Source organism: Lacerta agilis, chromosome 4, assembly GCF_009819535.1.
Source record: "Lacerta agilis isolate rLacAgi1 chromosome 4, rLacAgi1.pri, whole genome shotgun sequence".
Taxonomy (NCBI): domain Eukaryota; kingdom Metazoa; phylum Chordata; class Lepidosauria; order Squamata; family Lacertidae; genus Lacerta; species Lacerta agilis.
In genome coordinates, this window is record NC_046315.1 from 75,812,996 (window position 1) to 75,838,028 (window position 25,033).

General features: G+C 40.2%; 1 protein-coding gene across 3 annotated transcripts; it reads right to left on the minus strand.

Annotated features, from left to right (window-relative positions):
• Positions 1-25,033, minus strand: SEPTIN10 (septin 10). 3 transcript variants are annotated; one of them, XR_004426498.1, is made up of 12 exons: positions 24,930-25,033; positions 20,303-20,371; positions 17,302-17,410; positions 15,214-15,409; positions 12,691-12,877; positions 9,057-9,218; positions 8,550-8,646; positions 8,283-8,451; positions 3,872-4,004; positions 2,002-2,192; positions 1,644-1,797; positions 1-512 (listed from the first exon to the last, which is right to left on the minus strand). XR_004426498.1 is itself a non-coding variant. In XM_033147696.1 (11 exons), the coding sequence occupies exons 1-11, from the start codon at positions 24,957-24,959 to the stop codon at positions 497-499; spliced, it is 1,362 nt and encodes a 453-aa protein (XP_033003587.1). In that variant the 3' UTR covers positions 1-496. The 3 variants fall into 3 exon arrangements, 1 of the variants encoding a protein (XP_033003587.1); XR_004426497.1 differs by having other exon boundaries at positions 17,302-17,413; XM_033147696.1 differs by lacking the exon at positions 1,644-1,797 and having other exon boundaries at positions 17,302-17,413; positions 24,930-24,959.

The following is a 25,033-nucleotide window of genomic DNA, read 5'->3' on the forward strand; positions in this document are numbered from 1 at the left end:
ATTCAAAAGCTTATCATTATCACAGACCTAGAAAGGACATTTGTAAGTCCGTTTTGAGGAAAGGAAGTGGTTATTTAAACAGGTTTACATATTTTATTCAGCTGAATAAATGCATTCAATTGTGTATAGCTAAAACAGGATAAAAGGCACCAGTTCTTTAAAACATATGCAATATATATTCACTTCTGTACTACAGTGCTCATAACTCAAATGAAAACTGTTTTATGGCACAGTAATCTTTGGTGTGTGCAACTTGGCCATGTTTATATACTTTAAGTGCATATCAATGGCAGCTTAAAAGAAACATCCTTTTAAATATATTAATGCAACAGCAACCCTACAGTACATTATGCAAAACTGATTATACATTTTAATATACTTTTTCATTGATTAAGCAGTGATCAGTTTTCAAGTTCGCTTTCATTAAAAAAGGGGGAGGGGGGATCAACGTTTCATCACAGAGAACTGTGAAGAATTTCTTCTTGTATCTTCAGTTTCACATAAAGCCAGAGCTGAAACAGAAAGAGATGTATCAGGTGTGCCTTTATACGCAGAGAGCAAAGACTATTTATAGTATTAAAGCTTCCATCTTCAATGCGTTCATATTTACTTTGCTAAGTCCCAACTAGACAAAACTTGATCCGACTTAAATGTAGAGAAATATCACATGGTATAGCCTTCAATTTTCCTTTTGTTTTCTAAAACTCTGTTAGCTGTTGTGTTGAAAGCGTGAAATATAAATCATGTAAAACAGGCATAGGCAAACTAGGCCCTCCTGATGTTTTGGGACTACAATTCCCATCATCCCTGACCACTGGTCCTGTTAGCTAGGGATGATAGGAGTTGTAGTCCCAAAACATCTGGAGGGCCGAGTTTGCCTATGCCTGATGTAAAATAAGTCTTTAATCTGACATTCTTGAAACATACTTGCTATGTTAGTATCAAAACTATGTTACTCAGCTGACAGTACTCTTCTGCCAGCAGAATGGAGAACAAAAGCCATTTTAAGCAAATCTTCCTCTCCCTAGCAGCCCCCCTCACACCCCTAAATCTTCCCCAGAAAGTAGAGAGACCTCCAGAGCAGATTTGGGGGGTGCGCTAGTGCAGTGGTGGACGGCAGAGAGAAGGGAAGTCCCAATGCACAAGCTGATTTCCATTGCAAAAGTGGGCAGACATCATTGGATGGCTCCCTACTTTCACTACTGAAAAGAATGGAAATGTTCTCATTGGACGATTTCATAATTGAAAAGTGCACATTTCTATTGTGAAAACCATTAATAAAAAATTGTTTTACATGCAGTGATTCCTTGCAGCAGTTGAGATTTTGGGCAGAACAGTGGCTAATATCCAACATTAGGAATGCTCAGAGCAGACCCACAGAAATCACTGGGCTAAAAATAAGTTGCCTGTTGACTTCAATGAGTCTACTCAGAGCATGTTGGATACCACCCAGTGAGTGCAACAGCTGCCAATACACAATACAGATTTAGATTTTTTACTGTTCCATAACAGCTTCTGTCATGACCACCAAACTACAAAAGCTGTTGGGAATTTCAATAGCATTCTCTGGAATGAAAAATTCAAGTATTAAGCACATTGTAAACATACGAATCTGTTTTCAATGACTTGCAAAACTAACATACCCTAACCATACAACATTTGCAAACTACTTCCAAGCTCTAGTCACGGTGTTCTTTCCCTTTCTAATTTCTTTCTCTCTCTCTCGCTTCCTGTATATTCACAACTTCCTGATCTCCGATATCAAAACACAGCAGTTCAAGCCGAAAATCTTGTTCCCTTTGGTGAGGGGGGGGGGACACATAAAAAGAAGAGTTTTCATAAAAGTACCTGATGATATCAATAAGAAAACCTCAAACAACTTGCAACAAAATTTACTTATTTTTCATAATTCATGGCTAAATAATTTATACTACTTAAAATATTCATCTGAATTGGACAGTTTGCCCTAAATCCTAAGATCCTCTGGAACTGATTACTTACTTTTTCCGATCCTTGTCTTTTTTTAAACCAACCGTGGGTGTGGGGGGCAGGGCCCTCCCTTGGAGTATGTCTGAAGCAGCTTTTCTTTTACTGAATGCACTCATTTCATCTTCCAGGAGCTTTCTTTTCTCCTCCACTTTCATCCTCTCTTCTTGATGAAGCCGTTTTAAATGTTCAAACTTCACTTGTAGCTGATGTAGAGCAAAAAAATGTCATTTCTGCCACAAGGTGGCACTTAGCATACCATCCTCAGTAATCACACAACAGAATACAGAGACTTATTTCCTAAGAGTCAGATTTTTGAGTTTCGTGTCCCTATTTTATTGACATTATGCACACCTGCACTTACAGTAGAATACTAACCCTTTCTGAATTTGGTAGGGCTTACTCCAAGGTGAGTAGGGTTAGGAATGCAACCTAGAGCCTTTTACAAGATCAATGCCTTAGATTTAAATACTTCTTAAGGACAAATGTGGAAAAGAGTACATTACGTAAACTTTTCAAAAGGGAGAACCAGTCTTTAGGATTATTCCACACTCGGCTTTCCTTTTCTTGGTAAATGGAGAACAGGTCAAAATCTCAAAAAAAAAAAAAAAAAAAAAAGGTATGAGCTACAGTGGTACCTCCGGTTGCAAACGGGATCCGTTCTGGAGGTCCAGCCACATCCTAAAGTTTTTGCAACTGGAGAGACCGCTTCTGCACATGCGGCGAAACACTTCTGGGTTTCCCACTTTCGAACCCGAAGTTTATGTTACCCAAGGGTAACGTAACCCAAGGTTCCACTGTATTTTAAGAAAATTTGCCAATATCTAAACTTTAGACATGGGTTGCCATACGTCCAGATTTTCCCAAACATTTCAGTGATTTCCACCCGGACACTGCTTCCTGGCTATGTCTGGGAAATTACGGATGTATGGCAACCCTAGATTTCTACCTCGATCAGTCCTATCTTTCAATATGCATATAGTACTTGGAGAAACTATGGCTTTGGGTCAACAGTGTATTCCCAGCTTGAAGGGACTGACTCCTCTTAATCCTGTTAAAGTCAACTTTTGAGGCCACTGAACAATTATAAATTGCTGGCTTATACTGTATCGTTGAACCCTCTTTAAAGTCAACAGGGAGTTGCTATCTTAGATATACACGAACACTTAGATTACTGGCTTCTCCTATTCCAATCAGCTAGGAAGCAAAACAGGACCATCCACGGAAATGCTAGCGATTTCTGCATAATCAGAGGACTTTATCTATATGTACATAAAAGTTATCATATTTGTAAACAAAAGAAACTTTTTTGGGGGGCGGGGCGGGGAGTCAACCAAGCCTCAGTCAGAGCTCAGAACCTAACCACAGACCCTCATTTTCTCCAGCCGGTTCCCAATTCTGCCTCTACAGGGGCAAAAGTGCATAACTCTTCCAAGAAACCTTTTGCTGAAGTTCCCAATTGGCTCCCACTGCATGCACAAGGAAGAGGAGGAAGAACTCTGTGACCCAAGGTGAGGCTTTGGGAAAGAAGGAGGGTGGAGGCATCATGTGCTCACAAACACACGCACAGCACAATATTTTGTTCCAAGTCCAAAACTGGTCCTGATCTAGTTCCAGCCATGATCACGATCCAGAGAAGGCCCTTACATAAATGGGACAGAGCACATACAGCCAAAGCTGTTCTTTTTTTGCTGCCAAAGAGACAAACCATAGTTCAGTGGAAACAGCAAACAAAGTTCCAGCTCGTGCATGCGATTCTCTTTAGTGCATTATTTTGCTGTAACCTAGCCAATCTATTCTGTTTCTTTCTTAAACACAGTATTTAATCTGTTCACACTACAACTGCAACCAGATCAAATTCAGAACAGTAGGCAGATACTCTTACTTCTCGCTCAGCTTCCTTCAGCAGTGCTTCTTTCTCCTTGACCCTCTGCACAAACATCTGCCTCATCTCCTCTTCTTTCTGCTGTAATTCACCAAGGAATTCATGGCGCTTGGCTTCGTAAGTCTCCTGTAGACTGAGGATCATTAAATGTAAGCAGTCTTTGTCACTTGTAAAAGGCAACAGCATGTAATTTTTACTGTAGTCCAACAATTTTATGCATATTTTTTCATTTATCTCTTTACTATACTGTAATCATTTCAAATAACATATGCAAAGTCATTAGTTAATTTGATCTTAATCTTAATAGCAAGAATACAGACCAGTTCTTCACCAAGCAACGTTGCAGTTCTGAGCTCAATTAGAGGAAAAGGCAGCACAGGTTATTCAGGTTGAAACAAGGGTGGTAAACAGCACTTCACATTTGGTTTCAACAAAAAGATTCCAGAGCCTTTGAAAAGCTTCATTTGAGATGTTCTCTGACCCGTAACAGTTGTAGCAAGGTAATGCTCCCTTGTGACAATGACCTGCATTTCAGGAACTATGCAAGGTCAGAGTGCCGTGTGCAAAATGAACAGAACAGACACTCACATTACCATAAATATAATGTGCACAGACTTAAAAGCATAGGTTGTAGGGATTGAGAAAAGATTTTCCGATTTCAGCTAATATCCTCTGTTCTTACAGTAGTTAGATTCAATCTCACTGTTTAAAAGAAGTTACCATTTTATAACTTTCACCATACAAACTCAAGTGCATAAGGGGCTAAAAGGCCCACATGACCTAACAATTAAAATAAAATTTTAAAAAGATGAATGGTAAAAGCAAACAAATGATTCTACAAAGTAGACAGGTTGTGGACAGGTGTCACCAACTAGCCTTCCAATAGCTGGAAATAAATACATAGCTGCTCACATCAAGGAAATCCTAATGCTATAATCCATGCAAAATTATGCAAATTGATTCCATTTCCAGAGATGCTTTATTTTTGCATAAATAAATGCTTATTTATGTCAAGGTTTTACGGAATTTTTCTCTTATTGTGATGTGTGAAGGAAGAACATTTCAGTCATTAGGAAGAACATTTCAGTTCTTAAATTGTTCCTTTTTTGCTTTAAAGGCTCTTGGGCACAGGAGGGTCAAAAGTTTACAGGGAAGTTTTGCTTATGAGGATTAAGCAGCCCTATTAAGCAGCTCATCCTAAGAACCTGACCACTAAGCCAGGTTGTGGGAGTTGTTGCAGATGTGTCAGTCTGCCTAGTCCTGCAAGTCTCCATAGGCTGGGTGAGCAGTTTGCCTGCCTCCCACCTTCTCCTCCAATCAGTGTGATCAGCAGAGCTGCAAATGCAGAGGTGACCCCACTGCTCTATTAAGTTGTGTCACTCCCCAGCCAGGGTTTGGATTGCAGCCAAACACTCCTCTCCCAACTAGCTAAAAGATTGGTAGGGGCGTGAAAATATTGTAGATAAGTCAAGCAAGAAGACAGGGTAGCTATTCAGCAGGCTGTGGAATCAGAAACTAGAAGAGGTGGATTTAAAGAGCTGCAACGGAGAAAGGGACTGAAACACTGAAAAAACTTGAACACTGCAAAAGTGTTACAAGAGTGGAAAGGAGCGAAAACAGGAAAAGGTCCCAGAAGCTAAAGTGAGGGATGCAAATGGATAACTATTGCAGTCCAGAATAGATTGGCTTAGCTGGATGTGTTCATCTCTGTTTATGTTATTTTTAAACTCTAACACACGCACCCCGCAATAAATAGTTTTCTCAAAAACTATTTAACTTCTTGCCTTACTAAATTATTAAATAACAACATAAATTGTTTTGGGGAAAATTGGTCTGAGACATTAACCCCATGTCTATGTGTCAAACTACTATAAAGGGTTGAGCCAACCGACATAAAGAATAAATACAATATAACAGTCAAACTGGGCAGTATCAATGTTGTAGGGCAGGTGTTGAGAAATTCAGGGGGCCTGCAGTTCAGAGGTTCACCCAATGTCTCCATTTGTGCCATCCTTCAGCCCTTATTTTGAGGCAAAAGAATGTGGGACATTGCCTACAACGCGCTGTGAGCAGTGGGGAAAATGTCTGAAGTCTGGTGCCTCACCACGGTTTTTTATTGTGGCCAAAGTGCACGTCAGCTCTAAAAATGTATCAGGATGCGACATGCAGCAATATTATGAATAGAATGCAAGACAATAAATGAATCGTGGAGAAGTGGGCAAAGCCCCCTCCTTGAGTGGCTGTGGGATTTCATTCTTAAGCCTTGACCGTAAACTCGGAGGTAAGCCTGACTGATAGAAAGGGAACTTAATTCTGGGAAAAATTAGTTAGGATAGAAGTGCTAAGTAGTAAGTTCACAAGGGCACTGAGCCTCTGAATGGTTTTTCAAAAACAAAGTCAGCCTAATGGTGAATATAGAATACACACAGAATGTCATTTTCTCATTGTTTGCCTGGCTTTCCAATTCTTCTCTTCTTAATATGCCAGGTCTGGAATCTCTTCTCTCTCTCTCTCTCTCTCTCTCTCTCTCTCTCTCTCTCTTTTAACTTCCTCTTAGAATGCTGGAAGTGTCCTTCCTTCCTTGCACAACCAAAGCTTGATATTGTCCCAGCTGTTCTCGCTACAAAGTCACTTTCCAGTAAAAGAGACTACTCTGAATCAGGCAAAGAATAAAACTTGCTGATCTTACGGCTGAAAGCAGATTCCAATATCACCCTAATAAATACAATGAAAACAGCCAGAGGTCTTCCAAATATCCCACTCCTGGCATCTATTAAGGAGCAAAGGTGCATTTGAATATAGAATTTTGTATAAAATTAAAAGAGGAACCCTGTTATTGAGATGCCACTGGTTTTTGTTTTCACCAGGAGCAAGGGACCTTAGCCCTCCAGATGATGTTAGACCTAACTCCCATAAGCCCAGCCAACATGGCCAATGGTCAGCGCTGCTGGTAGTATAGTGCAGCTAAACATCTGTTGGGCCACAGGTTCCACATTCCTGCTTTACACCCTGACTAGTTCAGCATGGCCACCCTGAATTCAAACTCTTAAGAATTGCTGAAGACTGTACAAATTGCCCAGGAACTTGGGATCCCTCCCTCCCTAGAGATTATGTCTGAAGAGAAGTATGGAATACCATATTGTCAGCAATGGTCTGAGTCTTGGCAATCCTGCCATAGTCTGATCCTTAAATAGATAAGCTGATGCAAACTTGCCAAAAGACTTTTTGCGCCTCACTGAATTGCACAACATCAATTGGCATTTCCTGTCAGTGCAATAACATATGGAAAGGGCCTATCTTGGCTTATCACAGAAACCCAGTCAGTACCTGCAGAGTAAATATCAAGGACTCAGCTACACAGCTGCAAATAAAACGTTTTAAGTGTGTTGTAAAGTGCAATATACAAATGTGACACTAGATGATGATGGTGAGCTATGGCAAATTCAGTGTATTTTTCATAACCTTTTTTTTTTTAAGCATTTCAGCACATTTTTGTGTATGTGTGTGCAGATTCCACTTTTGGTGCCAGTGAATTCCAATCCACTCAGTTATTGCTTAAACTTTCTCTGCGCAGGCATCAACAGCACAACTTTAGGTGTTTAGGTGTTAGTAACAGGAGAGGAAGGACAGTAGGAATGAAACACAAAGAAGAAAGTTTATAGAGAAAGTTTTTACTTACATTAGTCGGAAAGACAAAAGGAAAGGAAAAGAAGATAGTGCACATGAAGGAAGAACTGGCACTGGCAAAAAGGAATTCTGAAAGAAATTAGAAAATGTCTTAGGTTTGCCTTCCTTCCTGAGAATACAATTAGGCTACCTTGGCCCACTTCAGTAGAGGATAATGCAAGGACTCGCCATTCCTCAAGCCACTCTCAACTAAAAAAAGCACCATTTCCACTTCTGTCAGCATCGTGCTCAGTTCAGAAGCAGTAGCGCCAATATTGCTGCAGGACCATGGAAGACAACCATGTACTCTCTGATACAACCTCCAGCATCAGTGCTGCACTCCTGATCCAGAGGTATATCACAGATGACTGTCATAATCTGAACAGGGCACCATTCAGCACAGCAACAGAGTTCCTTGGGCTATAATCCACTGCTGCACCTGACAGCCAGATATCCCCTGCTGATTTGCTTTCCAATTTTAACACTAATGCAACTCTTGCTGCCACCACGGTATATTTCATACTGCCTAATCACCACTGAACTAGGGACAGCCCCAACAGCACTCAGAATGATGACTAGCTAAGTGCTTTAAGCAAAAGAGTAAGAGATTTATTTAGGTTTTTTTGCAATATTTTTCGAATGCTATGTTTCCCCATCCTGCTGCTACAAGTAAGGGGCCATATAAGAGAGGAGGGTAAATAAATGTTTTAATTGTTGAAAACACCAGGAAGGCTCACTCACTTACCTGACAGGTTTGTTTTCTTGATCGGTGTCTCGGAAGCCCATCTCTTCCAATTTGCACCGCCGGTACAGTTCATAGTGGCGCATGTGAGTCTGCTCTCTCAAGTCTTCCATATTTGTACAAATCAGCATCTCCCGAAGTTTCACAAAATCACAATGGTTCTCATTTTCCACTAATGAAACAAAATAAGATATTACCTTGCATACCTTTCGCATTTACTATGCAATGTTTCCAAAACAGTACTTGCGCAAGTACTTCCTATTTCAGTACCTTGCACTATGCCCCAAGGATACTGGCGAGCTTTTACTATTTTGTTTCCAATTTTGACTTCTTCTGTACTCCCCACTACGGCAAATGGCAGATGTCCCTGTGAAACAGAGTAAATAAAGGTGCATTGCTATCAGCTCAATAGATATATTAAAAAGTACAATATAAACAATAACATATACCCTAATTACATGAAAGATAACTGCACCGTTTAAGAACATGGAAGTGTCTCTGTGAAATACAGAAATAGTTCAGAATTTAAGCAGCAGTTAAATACCATTGGGGGGGAAATAGGGTTTGTTTGTTTTTAACATTCCTGCCCTAGTTTCAAGATGTCAGTCTTTGCAACCAATATAGTGCCATGTCCCACTCAAAAGAATTTTCCTCAGGGTCCATTTTTTATCACTATCCCTTGTCTGAGTGAGATGTATCCACTATAGCTATAATGGCAAACAATTGTCAGTACTGATTTGTTTGAATATGTTGTTGTGGGGTCAGTGAAGTACTTACATTCATGCTGGCATTAATTTTGGCAATGCTCTCATCATCTGTTGGAAACTGGTATATCTGGACTCCATTACTGACCAGCTCACTCATGATTTTGATCTTAAATTTCTGCAGTTCAGATTTAGAGATTGTATCTGCTTTGGCTATAAGTGGAATAATGTTCACCTATTTAAAGAAGAAAGAAGTATGTGGTTGTGATATACGTTCTTGTCAAATTCCTGAATGTAATTTCTTAGACACAAATTATCATAATCACTGAATAGGCTCTTACAAGAAGATACTCGGTTACTGACTCAACCAAGTAGCCTCTTCAATACTACAAGCTGCTTCAGAGAAAGCTCAAGCAAAGAACTTATAGTTTTCATTTATCTGAAGTGTCATTTGGACCTTGATCCACATTAACTAAAACCATACATTCAGCATTGTTAAAGAAGACATTAAAAATTATACCCATTTTACCAGAAATTAGACTAAAACTTTACCTGTTAATAATGAGCTATCCAAAAGGATGAACATAAAAAAATGACAGCAATTCAGTAATTTTTTAAAACTTTTTTTTTTTTACTAAGGAATCTGTTTACTTTTCAGAGGGAAAGGCGAGGTCTTAGTTATATTATGCTTTATGTTTAATGAACTACCTAACAAAACAGTAATGATCTTCACAAAGGGTCCTTTGCTAGCAATTTGCACTCCAGTAAAATGCTCTGCAACTTTTAAATAAATTCCTTATCTCTGGAAGTGTTTGCTCTTTTGCCTCCTGATTTACAAGTCAAAATTATCTTGAGCTTCTAAATAAATGCTGGCAATCATAACCAATTTCAAATGCTTGATATAAGACGAATCCTAGCTTTCCTGCCTGCCTGCCATCCGGTTAGTGTTATAGGAATGACTATTTATATTGCTGCTTGTATAATGTTTCTTTTGTGCTTGCTCCACATTTCTAGATGTTTTCCTCTGACTCAGCTACAAGCTAAAAAAGAAATCTGATCTACGTCTTTCACACTTTTTTTAAAAAAAAACCTGACTTCCTAGCTAATTAGATGAGTCACTGGTGAAGCCTCGATTAAACCCTCTCCAGCTACTCTCATTGAGAAATATAAGTGGAAGAGTTAAGAAAATGAGCAAAATGGTTGGGCAAAATTGTGGGACCTGGGTAGAGTTATGGTCTAGTGAAGGGGACAGAGTCAGATTGAAAACCACTTTGTTTGTGTCCCTCTCCAGTTCCTTGTTCAAGTAAGACCACTCCTACAATTCCTCTGGTTGCTACCAATGGGCATTCTCCTGACAATTTAGGCTAATGATAAAGCATTCCTCTTTGAGGCATTTACCTACCTTGAGTTCCACAATTCATGATGATACATTGCCGTTTTAGAAAGGTCATTGCTTTAAATAGAACTGGCTGAACCTGTGATTTAATTATTTAAACATGTTCTTGGATTTTAAATTAATTTTACACTCCCTCTGAGGAGTACTTCTTTTAGTTAATTGTACTTGCATCTCCAAAAAAAAAAAGTATGAAAGGCTGTTATTTTATTTAACATCTTGCGCAACGAAATGGCAGAGGAAAGGCTGCTGAACTAAATCCCAAATGGGTTAATGTAAAGCCTCACCCTCAGAAGTCAAAATGTTTACCTAGCCCATATCAACATAAATCTAAAATCTGAAATAGTCTAGTTTGAATTAGCTACAGTTCAACAATGTCATGAACTTCTCTGTAAATAAAGAGCTACAAACCCCAGCTGCACATATGCAGGAGCAGAACTGACTCACTGTTGGCAATGGTGTAAAAAAAACACGCTACGTGCTTACACAGCTCCATCTGCCATCGCTGGCAGTGACAGTTCCATACACACATGCGGCTTGGGTTGACAGCCATAACCAAGGACGTGGATCATAAAAATCTAGATGTTTTGACCCATAATAGGGCTTCATTGGAAAATGCAGCAAGTCAGCAGGTCATGCGCTCTATAGAACTGAGCCACCTAAACATTTTGTTCACCTTTCATTAAGATGATATGCACAGACCTTAACTATACACAAACTATTCTTTTATCTGAAATGATAACTGTGAAAAATTGTTTAAACATCCATCCTGGAGAGTTGATATGAATTCCAATTGCCTGATAAATCTGTTTTAATTTCATTTGATTTTAGAGATCACGTTTCCACACACAAAACCCAGCAACTGCTTTGGCAAACAAACAAACAACAAAACCCAGCAACTGTTTAGGCAAAGTCTACTGTTCCTGTTTTCTTTTTAACATGTGACTCCTAAAATGAGATAAAATTAAATCTAGAGTTGGGATTTCTAATAACCAGAAAATAAACATGCAATTGGTCGCAACTAACTAGCTTGCTGGTACCAGCTGCTACAGTTTATTTCCTACATTCCTCGCTGTCTTACTGATTATGAAGTGCAATTGCAAGAAGCTATAAAAAGAGCAGGACAAGTATCTTGAAATGCTGCCTTTGTTTTTCAGTACAATTTATCTCCACAACATTTTTAGAGGAGCCGCGATCAGTATATTAGCACTTTTAGAAGCAGTTTCTATCGTCTGTCATATATATATATATATATATATATATATATATATATATATATATATATATATATATAAACTGTATTCTCATCTGGCAGATTCTTAGATGCATTTTTCAGACTACCGGGTATATACATGTCAGGGTCTATACTGAAATATCAATATGAGCTATAGTCATAGATTTTTAAGAAGCAGTAATAACAAGGATGTAAAAAGCCCACATTTCCTGATGTGCTAAATTAATATAAAGTAAGTTCAAAGCAATGTATAGTAAGCCCGCAACTTAGACAAGGGTTAAATTCCGGGGATCATGTCTAAGGCCAAAATCATCTAGTCAAAACACATTGGGTGCAATAGCGGGTGGGATTGCCAAAGTTCGCTCCCATTTTGATTTTTTAAAACATTTTGCCAAGCGCGTAATGCTAAATGAGCACAAGTTAATTGCACGTAAGTTATGGGCTTACTGTACATACTTCTCCTTAAGCTAGCCTTTCTTAACCATACCTTGTAGTTGCTGTCTTTTGACTGTTTTGTCCCTATAGGTAGGTTAGTAGACCTTTCCCTACTAAAAAAAAGTTCCCCTATATTTCTGTCACTTCCCCAAGAATAGGCCTAGAGCATGAAATCACCAAACAGGTGACCAAAACCAGGTTTCTAGTCAGGGAGAGGTAAGAGTGCATAGATATTTCATCGCATCTAGTCACCGATTTCACCTCAGGCATTGTTGCCTCTCTACAACTCTGTTACGAAGCTCTATAATCCCTTTGCTTGTTCAAAGGCAAAAATAACTTTATCCTGAATTTTCTTCAAAGTAAAAGGCTTTTAAAAACTGAACATGACGAACAATATTTAAGTAAACTTTGGACAGGGGAAAGGCTTACTCAATTTCACTTAAGCAATGCTTATTTTTATTGAAACCTTTATTCGTCTTTGACAACAATATAAGAAAAGACTGGATTGCAGTTAAAATGGCATGTTAAATGTATTTTCATAATGCAGCTATATTTTTTAAAAGCCCCCTGTGAATACTCTAAGAGTTCAGCTGCAAGAAAGATTATTGCTATTTTCCCCCCCTAAAGCTGGCTTTAACATCTTACCTTGCTATCAAGATTTTTCATGGTTAATAAATCAAGACTTTTGAGGGAATGCCCTGTGGGTGAAATAAAGTAGAGGCACACGTGGATGCGAGTGTCATGGTAATTATATAAGGAGCGTTTAATTTTCAGCTCTTCCTGGAGGTAAGACTCAAACTGTGCATCTATGTAATCCACTATTGGCTGGTAGCTGGAAAGAAGAGGGGAAATATAATATTAGAAGAGAGAGATAAAGTTTCACTCTAATACATGAGCCCATGTGCCCATTTGCCCACAGAAGACTTCACTGGGGCCCTCAGGGTCCCCTATCCCACAACAGCTAAAATTAGGCTTGAAAGAGCATTCTACTGTCACCAGTAGAATAGGTTGTGATATGTACTTGGTTGTGGTGTTTGTGGTGCCCACAACAGTTTCTCAATTTGCAAATGGGCCCATGCACCCCAAAAAGTTGTTGGCCCCTGCTATGCACAAGCTGTCAAAGGCATAATAAAACAGCAGTGGCATTAACTCAGCCACACTTTTAGTCAGTTCTTCTCTATATTGGTTGCTCAGAGTAATAATATTCTAATCATGAGGGCATCTTATCATAAATAAAAAATAACAAGGGCACGGCCACAGAAATCCACGCATTTTGGCTAGGCTTGGCAGACTATCCTGGTTCAGGTGTTGCCATAACGCTGTCTCAGAAGGACTGGGTGTTGCGCTGACATCACATAGCACCGAGCCTGAGAGGTGCTTTCCTCCCAAGTTCAAAGTCAGTGGTCATCCCATGTTGTGTGGTGGGCAGCACGAGCTGCTCATGTACTCATCGCTGCCTAGCACTGGCAGATGCTGGGAGGAGGAAGAGGAAGCAGAAGAGGACACGGGATCTCCATGCAGTGCAGCATTTCAGAAAGCACCTTTGAAGCGCAGCACCACATAAATGACCCCCCACATTCTTCCTGAACTTAGAGCTGTGTCAAGGACTCCGCTGCTGCTTCCTCGCCATCATCCCTCATCCATCACCCCAGCTCCCAGACTGCTATTACAGCCACTTCTCCCCTTCTTGCCACTTACAGTGAGAAACAAGCTCCTGCTTCTACCTCTTCCCTCTTCAGTCTCTGAGCATTAGGCAAAGCTCCTACTGCTGCTGATCATACAGCACATAACCCTGTCGCAATCAGCTCTGGCTGGAAGGGGTGGGGATGCTTTGGAAGAGCCCAGTGCTTGTTCACACGCAACCGATGCTTAGCGTTGAAAAATGCCAGGAGGTGAGGGAAGCTGGTCAGCACCAGTTGGGGCTGAGAATGGGTTAAATGGGAGCTGGAAAGAGACAGGAGCACACAAATTTGACAAGGGGTGGCCTTTCACATTGTGGTGACCGAGACGAAACGGGAAGGTGCCACCCTGCACACATTGCCCCTGCCGAAGCCTCACATATTGGGGTTGCGCAACTGCAGCTTCCAAGCTCTGGTGAGATTTCCAAGGGCCACCATGCAATTTCACAGGAATCCCATGAGATCCCGCTGGAAACCACCGCGGCTGCTTCTCCTCGCTTTGGCGGCAGATGCCCCTTGGATTCTGCCATCTGAAGCAGCACCTCAGTCTGCCACATGGATGGGACCACCCTGCAGCTTAGGGCGGTGGGGGTGGCTTGTCACACTCACCAGAAGGGCAAGTGCACCTTGCTATGGTGAGCAGATTTAGGAATGGTTGAGAATCCTGCACAAATTAAATGCATGGCCTTGGCCACAACTGTTCCGTGGTGGATTTTCTATTTATTCATGTATGTATTTATTAAATTTGTCCAGTATTTTAGTTCCATACATCCCAGGAACTAGCTTTTATTACGTTTTTTATTCAAAATATTTATTCATGCCCCTTCATCAAAAGAAGATTACAGGGTGCTGTACAGATGTGCAAATAAAGCTTAACATAACAAAAATACAATTAAAAAAATAAACATAACATAGTACAACAGGCAAAATTAAAATTAAATAAATAAAATCACCGGATCGTTTTAATTAATCCTAAGAAAATGGCCAAAGTCCAAAGAGCTGTTCATCTAGCCAAAAGGGACTTCGTTTGTTTTTAACGGCTGTTCCTGCATGACAGATGGCAGACTGCTTTCAGCTGCCCAGTGGGGGGGGGGAAATTAGACATTACAACGGTCACAAACAAGCCTTTGGGCAAGCATACAGTAGGCGTTTGGATCCTGACCATTGCCTCTAGGATTAGAGTGTTTTTCTAAAATAATTTGTCGGTAAAATGATAGTAGGCTTTATTTTGTGATTTAAAATAAATGTTTCCCAGATTATCCTGTATAAACGGGCAATTTCTCTAAATATTATGTTCGATGTATTGCTGTTTAACATTTGTTTTGCAAGCTTCCCAGAGATTTCTAGCAAAGGAGAAATGGGTACACGATGTCAAAAAATAAAATAGAATTGCATCAGAAATACTATCATTAACACCCACTTGTCAGAGCCAAGTTGACATGTCAGAGGGCAAATTAAGAGGACATTATTTATGTGAGCAGATACTAACCTATCTTCCTTGTTTATCTGGTCACCAAATCCAACGGTATTGACAATGGTCAGCTTCAGTCGAACATTGCTTTCTTGGAGTTCGTATGTCTCAGCTTTAAGTCTTACATTTGGCTGAAAGTGTGTTGACACACGGTCATCAAAACTGGTATTAAACAAACTATCAGTCAAAGTTGATTTCCCAATTCCTGTCTCACCTAAAATTGAAGACAGGTAAACATGTACTTATATGAAACAAACTAGAGAAATTTCACTGCAACATAAAGAAGTTTCTCATATGGGGGGGGGGAATGAAAAAAGTTATTTGTTCTAGTTTAATGCAGGGTTTATTCAGAGAAAACACAATCTTTCTGCATTTCTTTGTAGCTGTATCTGATCACTTTGTCATTTCCCATAAAGGCACACACAGTATTATACCCTCTGCTCCCTCTCATCCATATTTGTATGTCCCGCTTCATCCTCAATGTTTTTTCACTCTATGGGAACAACATTCATACCACAGTGGTTTATGACAGGTTGGTAGCTTCTCTGAGAACAAAACTCCTACTCAGTAACTCAACTCAGCCTATAGCCTTTTTTGTTCTCTCTACACCTTATAATCTTTCAAAAGAGACTATCGTGAGAATACAAGGCTGTTGGCTATTTCTTGTTCCCGGAAAATTTGGGGGTGGGATGAGGCTTGGATTAACATTAGTCTGTGGCCAAGTCATAGTACTCATGCCACAGTGTTGGCAAGGCTGTTTTTCAGAATATTTCCTCCAACATGTTCCCCCGCCCTGCAAACCTTTAGGGCTTGGAGCAATACTCTAGCCCAATCTTCAGCCTCAATTCAAAACTTCATCTGTTTATCTGAACTGGTACTAGAAGCTTGACAACAAGATATAAATGTGTTGCCACACTCTTAACTGGGCCAAGTGCTAGCAGCACATGCTAACTGGGGTAGCCAACATGGGGCCATTCAAACGTTGAGCACTACAATTCCCATAATCTCTAATCCAGGCATAGGCAAACTCAGCCCTCCAGATGTTTTGGGACTACAACTCCCATCATCCCTGACCACTGGTCCTGTTAGCTGGAGATGATGGGAGTTACAGTCCCAAAACATCTGGAGTGCTGAGTTTGCCTATGCCTGCTTTAATCATTGTTGGGGCTGATTGGAAATGCAATCCAAAGTATCTGGAGAGCACCACACAGTAGTAGACTGCTTCAGATCAGAGACAAGAATTTCACCAGAAGCTGAATCGTCTTTTGAGGCGGGGGATGGGGATGGAGCAATATTTCCATTTTCAAGTATAGAGTGCAACCATTCTGGGAAAGAGCATTTACAGAAAGAAGCAAAATCACAAATCAGAACATACAATGTAATCCGAGCCTAGGTTTATTAACAATTTTCAAAGATATTCAGCTTAATTTACTATACAAGGAACTTGCTACTTTTCTTCTGGTGGCAACACGATTACTTGTAGCAAAGAATTGGAAAGGACTTGATCACCTGCACATCTCAAATGGAAACAGAACGTATGGACAACTACTTTATCTGAGAAAATTACTTAGGGGGTATGTGCCTTGAACAATGCATCCGATATGGACGATGTTGTTGAAATATTATAAAATATTCCAATGAACACCTGGTGACTGGCACCCATTGACCATGAACATGGACTTATGGGGAAATATTGTTCTGTAAATGTTTACATTGGTATTTTTGAAAACCAATAAAAATCTTTAATAATAATAATAATAATAACAACTTTCAAGTAGATTGCTAAATACAAGAATATGCATACTGCATCTTTTAAATAGGTCTGTAAAGCACATGTGAATCAGTGTGACATTACTGCTAACAATAATTGAGTAGTAACCTGTTAAAAGATAACCAACAGTTTTGTGAAAACATGAATTTTGAAAACACAGTTAAGGATCATAATACAAATAGCATAATTAAGCCCAATTACATAATATAACTATCCTGCATGCAATAGTCAATGGAAAATGGTAACAACTTAGTCCCTTCTCACAGCTTCAGATTTTCTGTGAGAATGAGATTCAAAATGAAATCATTCATATTGTTGATAGCTATTTTACTTACCAATACAGAGAATGTTGAAGCAGAACCCCTGATGGGTAGATTTATTAACCAACTGATCTGGCAAACTATCGAAACCAACATGACCAGACAAGGATAAGGGTCGGCAACCCTGCTGTAGAAAAAAAGTACAGTGAATCAGGATAAAAGATTGCAATGTTATTATAACTACCAGTGATTCTTTGCCAAGCTTTTTAATTAAAAAATATACAAATGAATAAATAACCATCATTAAATATACAAAAATAACCTGCCTGACCCACCCCAAGCTCTTGAATTAAAAAATGCAATTGTTAGCCAAGAACATAACCAATAAATGCATACCAAGTCTCACTAAAAATCATTGTCTTTTTGTTGTCCATTTAAAGCCTGTACTTGTTTGGTAAGTTTTTCCCTTGGAGCAGTGGGCCAAATTTGTTGTTGCCAACAGTCTATTGATAAATTGTGCAAGCTCTTCCATTTGCATGCAACTAGTTGCCTCACTGCCACCAATAAAGATGTCATAAGCTCTTTATGTAGCAAGTCTCCATTCTTCCAATCAGAGCTAAATGTGGGGCACAAAGGGCTGACTGTTGAGTCACTGTGCTAATCTCCTGAAAGATGTTTATAGCTTCACATAATCACCAAATGTGGTAGAAGGGTCCAATCTGGCCACATTCCCTTCAACAGAGTAGTGGGGCTGATTTTACTGCAACTCTGTGGTGTCAGGAACCATCTATGAAAGAGCTTAAAAGTTGTTTCTCTAGTTTTAACCAATATCAGTAATAGAGCTTTTTCAGCTCACACATTACAAAGGTCTAACCATTGCAGTTCCTTCTCCAAGACAGTTACCATATATGAAAGACACACCCCAATCAGGCAAAGACAATCAAGGAGAGAGGGAAGCAAGGTTGGTGGGAGATGTGGCTTTGTGAGAGTTTCAAGGGCCAGACAGGGAGGGCTGAAGGGCCTGAGGTTCACCATCTCTGATCTAGCTGCAAGGAAGAGGAAAACCTAAAAGAAGGGCACAGGAGTCAATACCCATTTTTTTAAAAAAAAACTTTGTGCCACTCCGAACATTGTTTTTTAAGAAAAAATACAGACGTACCTTAGAAGTCAAATGGAATCCATTCCAGAAGCCCGTTTGACTTCCAAAATCCTAGTGAGCTGCCTTCCCAACATCTCGTGCAAACAAGATGCTAACCCCCTTCCCTTTCCTTAAGCCTCTATACATGCAGAGGACAGAAAAGCGGCCTGTTGTCCCCCTTCCACATCTGGCACTGTCAAAAATCCCTCCCCCTCCAAGTTCTTTGCAACATGTGCCAAACTAAAGAGTGGTGATCTTTGTGCTGGGAGCCAGGGCGCAAGTGGCTGCCAGAAAGGAGTGGTTACTACAGCTGGCTCAATTTTTAGACTCCTGCTAGTACAGCACTGGGTAAGTTGAAATAAGATCTATACCATTTTGATCAGTGTACATATCCAATACAGAAAAATATACTGCATATCACACACTACTGTGCGTACTTTCCCAAGTGATGTTTAAAACCATGATAAAGAGCCACTTTCACTCATAAAAATAAGCTTGTGGTGTGCAGATCTAAAAAAAACGTAGTATAAACACCAACAACTGGGAAACACTGGTGTGCAAGTGCTCCAGTTGGAGAACAGCCTTTACCAAAGGTGCCATGGACTCTGAAGACACTGAAACTCAGAACAAAAGAGAGAAATGTGCTAAGAGGAAGGCACATTTGGCAAACCCTCACCGTGATCAACTCCTGCCTGGAAACCTATGTCCCCACTGTGAAAGGACGTGTGGATCCAGAATTGGCCTCCACTGTCACTTATGGACTCAACTGTTAAGATTGTGTTCATGGCAGACAATCTTACTTGGCTATGAATAATCGTGGGCTACTGCCTGCTTCTTCCTGCTTGATTCGTCTATGGCACAAGCTGCATAAACAACCCAGGAAGGCTTCCTATTACTGTATGTCTGAACTGGGAATCCCTAATAAACCATGATTAGCAAGCCAACAAACCATGGCTTAAGACTGCCTAGCAACTGTAGCTTTCCAGGGAGCAACAAGCCACTATATCTGGCTCAGACATGACATGAAGCAAAGAATTCCTAGTTTGTTTGTCCTGCATTCACTGGGGGCTGAGTGAAATATTCACATTAAACTATGGTAAGTAAAAAAAAAAACTTATTATAACATAGCCAAATTGGAGTGGACAGCAACAAAATATATCAGATTCATCAGTAAAACCTTTACTGAAGTACTAGGAAAATTCCTATCTAACACAAGGATGTGTGTGTTAGGTTTTCCTGTGTTGCAACAGAGGCCCACTGTTTTCCTTTCTTTTTAGTGGGAGGCTAGTTTATCTGTTAGCAGACTACTTCGTGGAACCTTATCTAAGTTAATTTTTTTGTGGAAAGTGAAGACACTCTCGTCAGTTCACAGACACGTACTCTTAAATGTGCCTCCAGCTGTTCATTAATGTGTTTCAAATACAATTGTTACGTAATACTACAAGTCAAAAGCCACAATTAGATACAACCCAATACTGTATTGGTTCTTCTGGCTGCACAATCTAGTCAAAATTCTATCATCAAAACTAAATTATATCTTAAGATGACTTCAATTATGGGCATTTTTGTTCAAATCTCTACTTTGCTGCACAGAACCACTATAATTCACACAGAGCATACCTTAGCAGGCTTCTATCATTCCTTCTGATATTAACAAGCCTTAAATACATTCATCATGTTATCTATAATGGTAACAATTTACAGAGAGATAGTCACATTAGCTATGGTGCAATAAACCCAATGGAGTCTTATGGCACCTTAAAGACTCACACATTTATTATGCTGCAAGTTTTAATCACTAAAAGATAATCACATTTATTATCTCATGCCATAATAAATGCATAAGCCTTTAAAGTTCCAGAAGACTGTTTGTTCTTTTTGTTCTAAAATGGTAATGTAAACTAAAAGCCCCATAGAACCGTTTAATTCTTTACTCACCCTCCTTGCATCTTGATTATTTACTGGTTGATTAGAGGGTGCTCTCATTCCAATATCAGATTGATAGCGCTGGGGGAGGAATAAGACAAACGTATTTTTTAAAAAAAAGAAATTAAAGAGAATATGTCAAATTAAAACAATGAGGTAAGGAAAACAAGTTTGATGAAAGTAAAGTTTGATTTGCTTGATTGACTGACTAAATGTACATATGCGTAAAAACAATTATTTCTGAATTTTTTGTTTTCAGATGATGCTCACACATTGTAGTAGACATCATCTTAGAAGCCACACTCCTATGTGTGAGTGAGAAATAAGCAAGAGTATCTCTTTTAAGATGGTTTTTGCCATCTCCCATTTGAAAATAGCATGTTCCAAACCAACCATAGCTAACCATAGTTTATAAGTTTGCATTCCAGCCACGTTGAAGGCCCACTATGTCATGTTCTCATCAGAAAAATAATAATAGCAGTATATGGGAGTCTGCCCCACAGAACATTTGGGAAGACACTTACAAGTAGACCTGCCTATAATTGCACTCATAATTATTTTGGAGGTTTCCAGCATGAAGGAGGCAAGAGCCAAGACAGAACTGAAGATGCAGCTTTCCAATTGCACAGGAAGTCAAATTGTATTGTCGTTTCTACAGAATATCCAGTTTTCAACCCGACAGGCTTATCTTTCTAAATTCGCAGAACCGACGCAATAATAGCAGCAACAGAAAACTACTAACATATTGCTCAGAACATCTTTGTAATATGACACCAACTTCATTCTGGAATTAGCACCACTGATAATATCTGAAAAGCCAAAGACCAAGGTTCAAATAAAATAAGCTAAATTTTTATATGAAGCAAGAGACCATTACAGCATTACATGATACACTACATGCTCTTTCACCTAAATCTTCTGGTACTTGAAAACCTCTAGAACTAAGTATTTCCCTTCTTTTCAAAGATCCTTCTGTAACAGTGGAGCCCTATATATGTTTATACAGAGGTGTGTCCCACTACAGTCGCAGTGCTATCCTATATGTGTCTGGACAGAACACCATTGTGATCAATGGTGCTTGCTCTTTAACGGTGTGTATAGGATTGCCAGCACAATGCAGTTCACTCCTAGGATTCCAACCTACAGGTCATTTCTTGTATGCAGAGTGACTGGGTCCCCCCTCCCCCCATGTATTAGAAAACCAAAAGGCAGCAAGGTTGCCTGCCTAGCCAACCATCAAGGAGGAACTATGTCAGCAAACCCACCTTGCTCTCCGGAGTCTATTTCATAATACAGCCAAACCTGATTTCTAGACATTAGGGCATGCTAAACAATGCTAATACACTAAAAGCAAACACCCCCCACCCCTGCTACTCACACCAAGTCTAAAAAATAACAGTTAAAAAACAAACTTCTGCAGAACTAACTTTGACAGGAGTGAGCATGGAACAGAAGGAAATGCATATTTAAACAACAGGATGTCATTACACAGCCAAATGTCTTGATGCAAGTATTCTTCACTTCACAACAATGCTGAAACACTCATATCAAAAGTACCAAGTGGTTTATTTCCCGGTGTTCCTGAACTTGTGCCAAAGAGGATACTTGCAGTTGCAAGTTTTAATCAGGAAACTAAGTGACTCAGTGTCTGCTAGAGATACCCAGTAATAAAATTACCAAATACTTTAGCAGCATCTAAATAGCCAGGCAGCAAATAAATATTATAATTTTGGTATTATGAAAGGAAATAAAGTTATTGTATTTACAGAGCACATGGCATCTAGCATAAGCAATTGCAGAAGGTAAACAAAAAACTAGCAATAATTTGTCCTGCACAACAAAGACAAAGAATTATTATTGTGAATGAATGGTCTTTATTACGATCATCTACTTCTTCTAATGGGTGAAAAGTGGATTCACACTGGTGTGCCTACCCCGATACACAAACAGAAACTTGTTGACATAACAAAAAACTACTTACAACTACATTTCTAAGGAAGAATTTGAGTCTAGACTTGGAGAACGATAAGCAGTTCTGACACTGCTTTGTTACTCCACGCTGTCCTTTTCAAATTGGCACCAGTTAGTCATCTCAGGGGCGGAGTGGCTACACAGGGCCAGTATAATTGCATCGAGCTGGATCTGAGTCAAAGATGAACTCAATATATGTATTCTAAATGCTGCCAGGACTCCAGATATAAAAATGCCTTCTTTGTTTGTGTCCTCTCATAATGGACTAAATTATACCATCTTGGTTTCTCACACCAGAACAGTGTCCAATTGGGACAGCACCCATGTCTTCAAAATGGATTTTCATAGAATTTTTCACACACAAAATATTTTGTTATATTACACGCTTGAAACTGGGGCACAATCCCACTGGATACTCAGTTATGCTGGAAGCAGATTTAACACTTCACTTTGCTTTATGTATAATAGTACTTCATAACAAACAATTTATTGTTATTCTCAGTTCAATGGAACTAAAGCGTGTCAGAGCTGAAGCCTTAAGCATACTGACCTAAGCATAATGCAGTGCTGACATGTTCCTTACTTTGCACTGCATTAATTTGCTGTGTGCTAACGGGTATTCAAATGAATAATTACATGCAGAATACTGCCAAATCAGACAAAGTCCATGACTGAGAATGGTGATCATCTAAACAACTTTGAAACAAGTCAGGTAAAAGAAACAGTGTGATTACCACTGCCTATGGTATGACTTCAATACACATAAATCCTTCCAAGCATCATTCCTATACTGTATTTGATTAACGCAGATATTTTTAGGACTACCCACTAACTAAAAATTGTAATGTGCAATCCCACCTGCCATTGAACTCAATGTGTTCTGACTATATGTGATTTTTACTTTAGGTGCAATACCTGGAACGTAGCCCCGGCATAAATTGCTGGCTTACTGTATCATACTTTCACAACGCCATATTCATTCTTATAAAATAAGCGGACACTTCAGTCCTTTTTGTTGACAGGTACTCTGGTGTTGCCTGGATATCATGGTGAGCTGATGCTCCCACACTGACCCTCTGAGTTGCAGGTTATCAGGCCTCCTGATACCCCCAGTCATTCCGTTCCTCACATGTTCCTTCCTGTAGTTTTCAGCTCCAAACTTTACTCAAAGTAAACTTCACTATGTTCAATGAATCTTGCTACCAATTAAGTTGACATGGAAGTTAGGGTTCTCCTAAACGACATCCAATACAGCAGTTTGGATGAATTTGCCCTAATAAACTCTCCAGGCAAGAAGTAATAGAAAAGGAGAGCTCGGGCAATCTCGCAGGGAGCAACTGGCAGAAGTTATAACCAGAGGATTTCATGAATGAATGAGAAGTGCATATTTGTGAAAACAGTACAGTACAGGGAAAGTGCTCAGGCCAGGGGTGGAGAGCCTTTCTCAGATAAAGAGCTGCATTCCCTTCTGGGCATCTTTCTGGGGGCCACACTGTCAGTGATAGGCAGGGCCAGAAACAAAAGTGGGCAGAGCAGGAAATGCAAATTTTAAGCTTGTACAGCAGGCTGCTTTTGACACACACACACACACACACACACCCCTGTCGTTCACCTAAGCAAAAGGTATTATCAGAATTAAGCAGATGTTCCTGTCAAGAAAAAGAAAACAGCCAAGAAGGATGTAATGCAGAGCCAGTGAGCAATATGGGCTGGGAGGGAGGGGTGGCTCGGGAATGTCCCAAAGGCAGATAGAAGGGCTTAGACACAGGGCCAGAGAGATTCCCCACCCTTGTGCTAAGGTATTTCATGGAAACTAAAGTGCAACAAGAACTTGCATGTGATGGAGCAAGCTCAGCTTTAGTCCAGGAAAGCTGATGCCACAACAAATCTGGTAGTCTTTAATGTACCACAGAACTCGTTTCGGAGAAACTTGCTTGGGAAAGCAAAAAATGGCACAATTTATAATAATAAGCAAAGATAAAAATTATTATAACTACCTTGCACCATTATATGACTACACCTTAATGCAATTCAACACTCACTGACTTGCCTACAAGGTCTATGGAAGCGGGTAGGGCCTCTCAGTAAAAATGCATAGGCTCAGCCTGCTTGTGGACAGTTCGCTATGACGTTATTCTATTTTCGTTTTCATGAGGTCACTGGGAGACGGTAAGGGGCTTTCGATTCTAAGTGAAGAAGCCAGTTGTCCTTTGCATGGTAGTTGGGGTGGGGGTGGCCCGAAACCTTATGCCTTTTACTGGCAAGCACGAGGAACGGAGTACAACCATAATGGAAGGGATCGGCGGTGAGGGGGGGGGTGTTCTGTGACAGGGGGGAAAAGGAGGAAGGGAGCCTGCAGAATCCCACCACAAAGAAGGCAGGCGACGGGAGAAGTTCGATAGCAGCTTGCACGAAGAACCGTACATGCAGAGCTATCCAACTGAAAGCAACGGATTGAGTCGCGCCAAAAATCCGTCCGGAATTGGACTTTTTTCTGCTCCCCCCACCCCCCACCCAAAAAAAACCCCACCCCAAGCCCCCTCTTCTCTCACCACAGTTCCACCCAACGACGAAGCATGCATGGGGTCCAAGTCCCAGAAGCGCCATTGGTGGTGTGCATCCTTGCCACCCACCCACCCATCTCGCGCTAAGTAAAAGCAGCTCTTACCATCTGCCGGGCCAGGTCGGAGGAAGCCATGGCATGAGGGGAGGGGTCACCGCGCGCCAGAGAGAGAGAGAGAGAGAGAAGGAGGAGGGAACGCAGGAGCTGCA

Excerpts from the sequence above, each read along its gene's own strand:
- SEPTIN10 (XM_033147696.1), bottom strand. The coding sequence starts at position 24,959 with ATGGCTTCCTCCGACCTGGCCCGGCAGATG. Across the intron at positions 20,372-24,929 it reads CCGACCTGGCCCGGCAGATG|CGCTATCAATCTGATATTGG; the intron begins GTAAGAGCTGCT and ends TTCCTCCCCCAG. Across the intron at positions 8,647-9,056 it reads AAATTAATGCCAGCATGAAT|GGACATCTGCCATTTGCCGT; the intron begins GTAAGTACTTCA and ends TCTGTTTCACAG.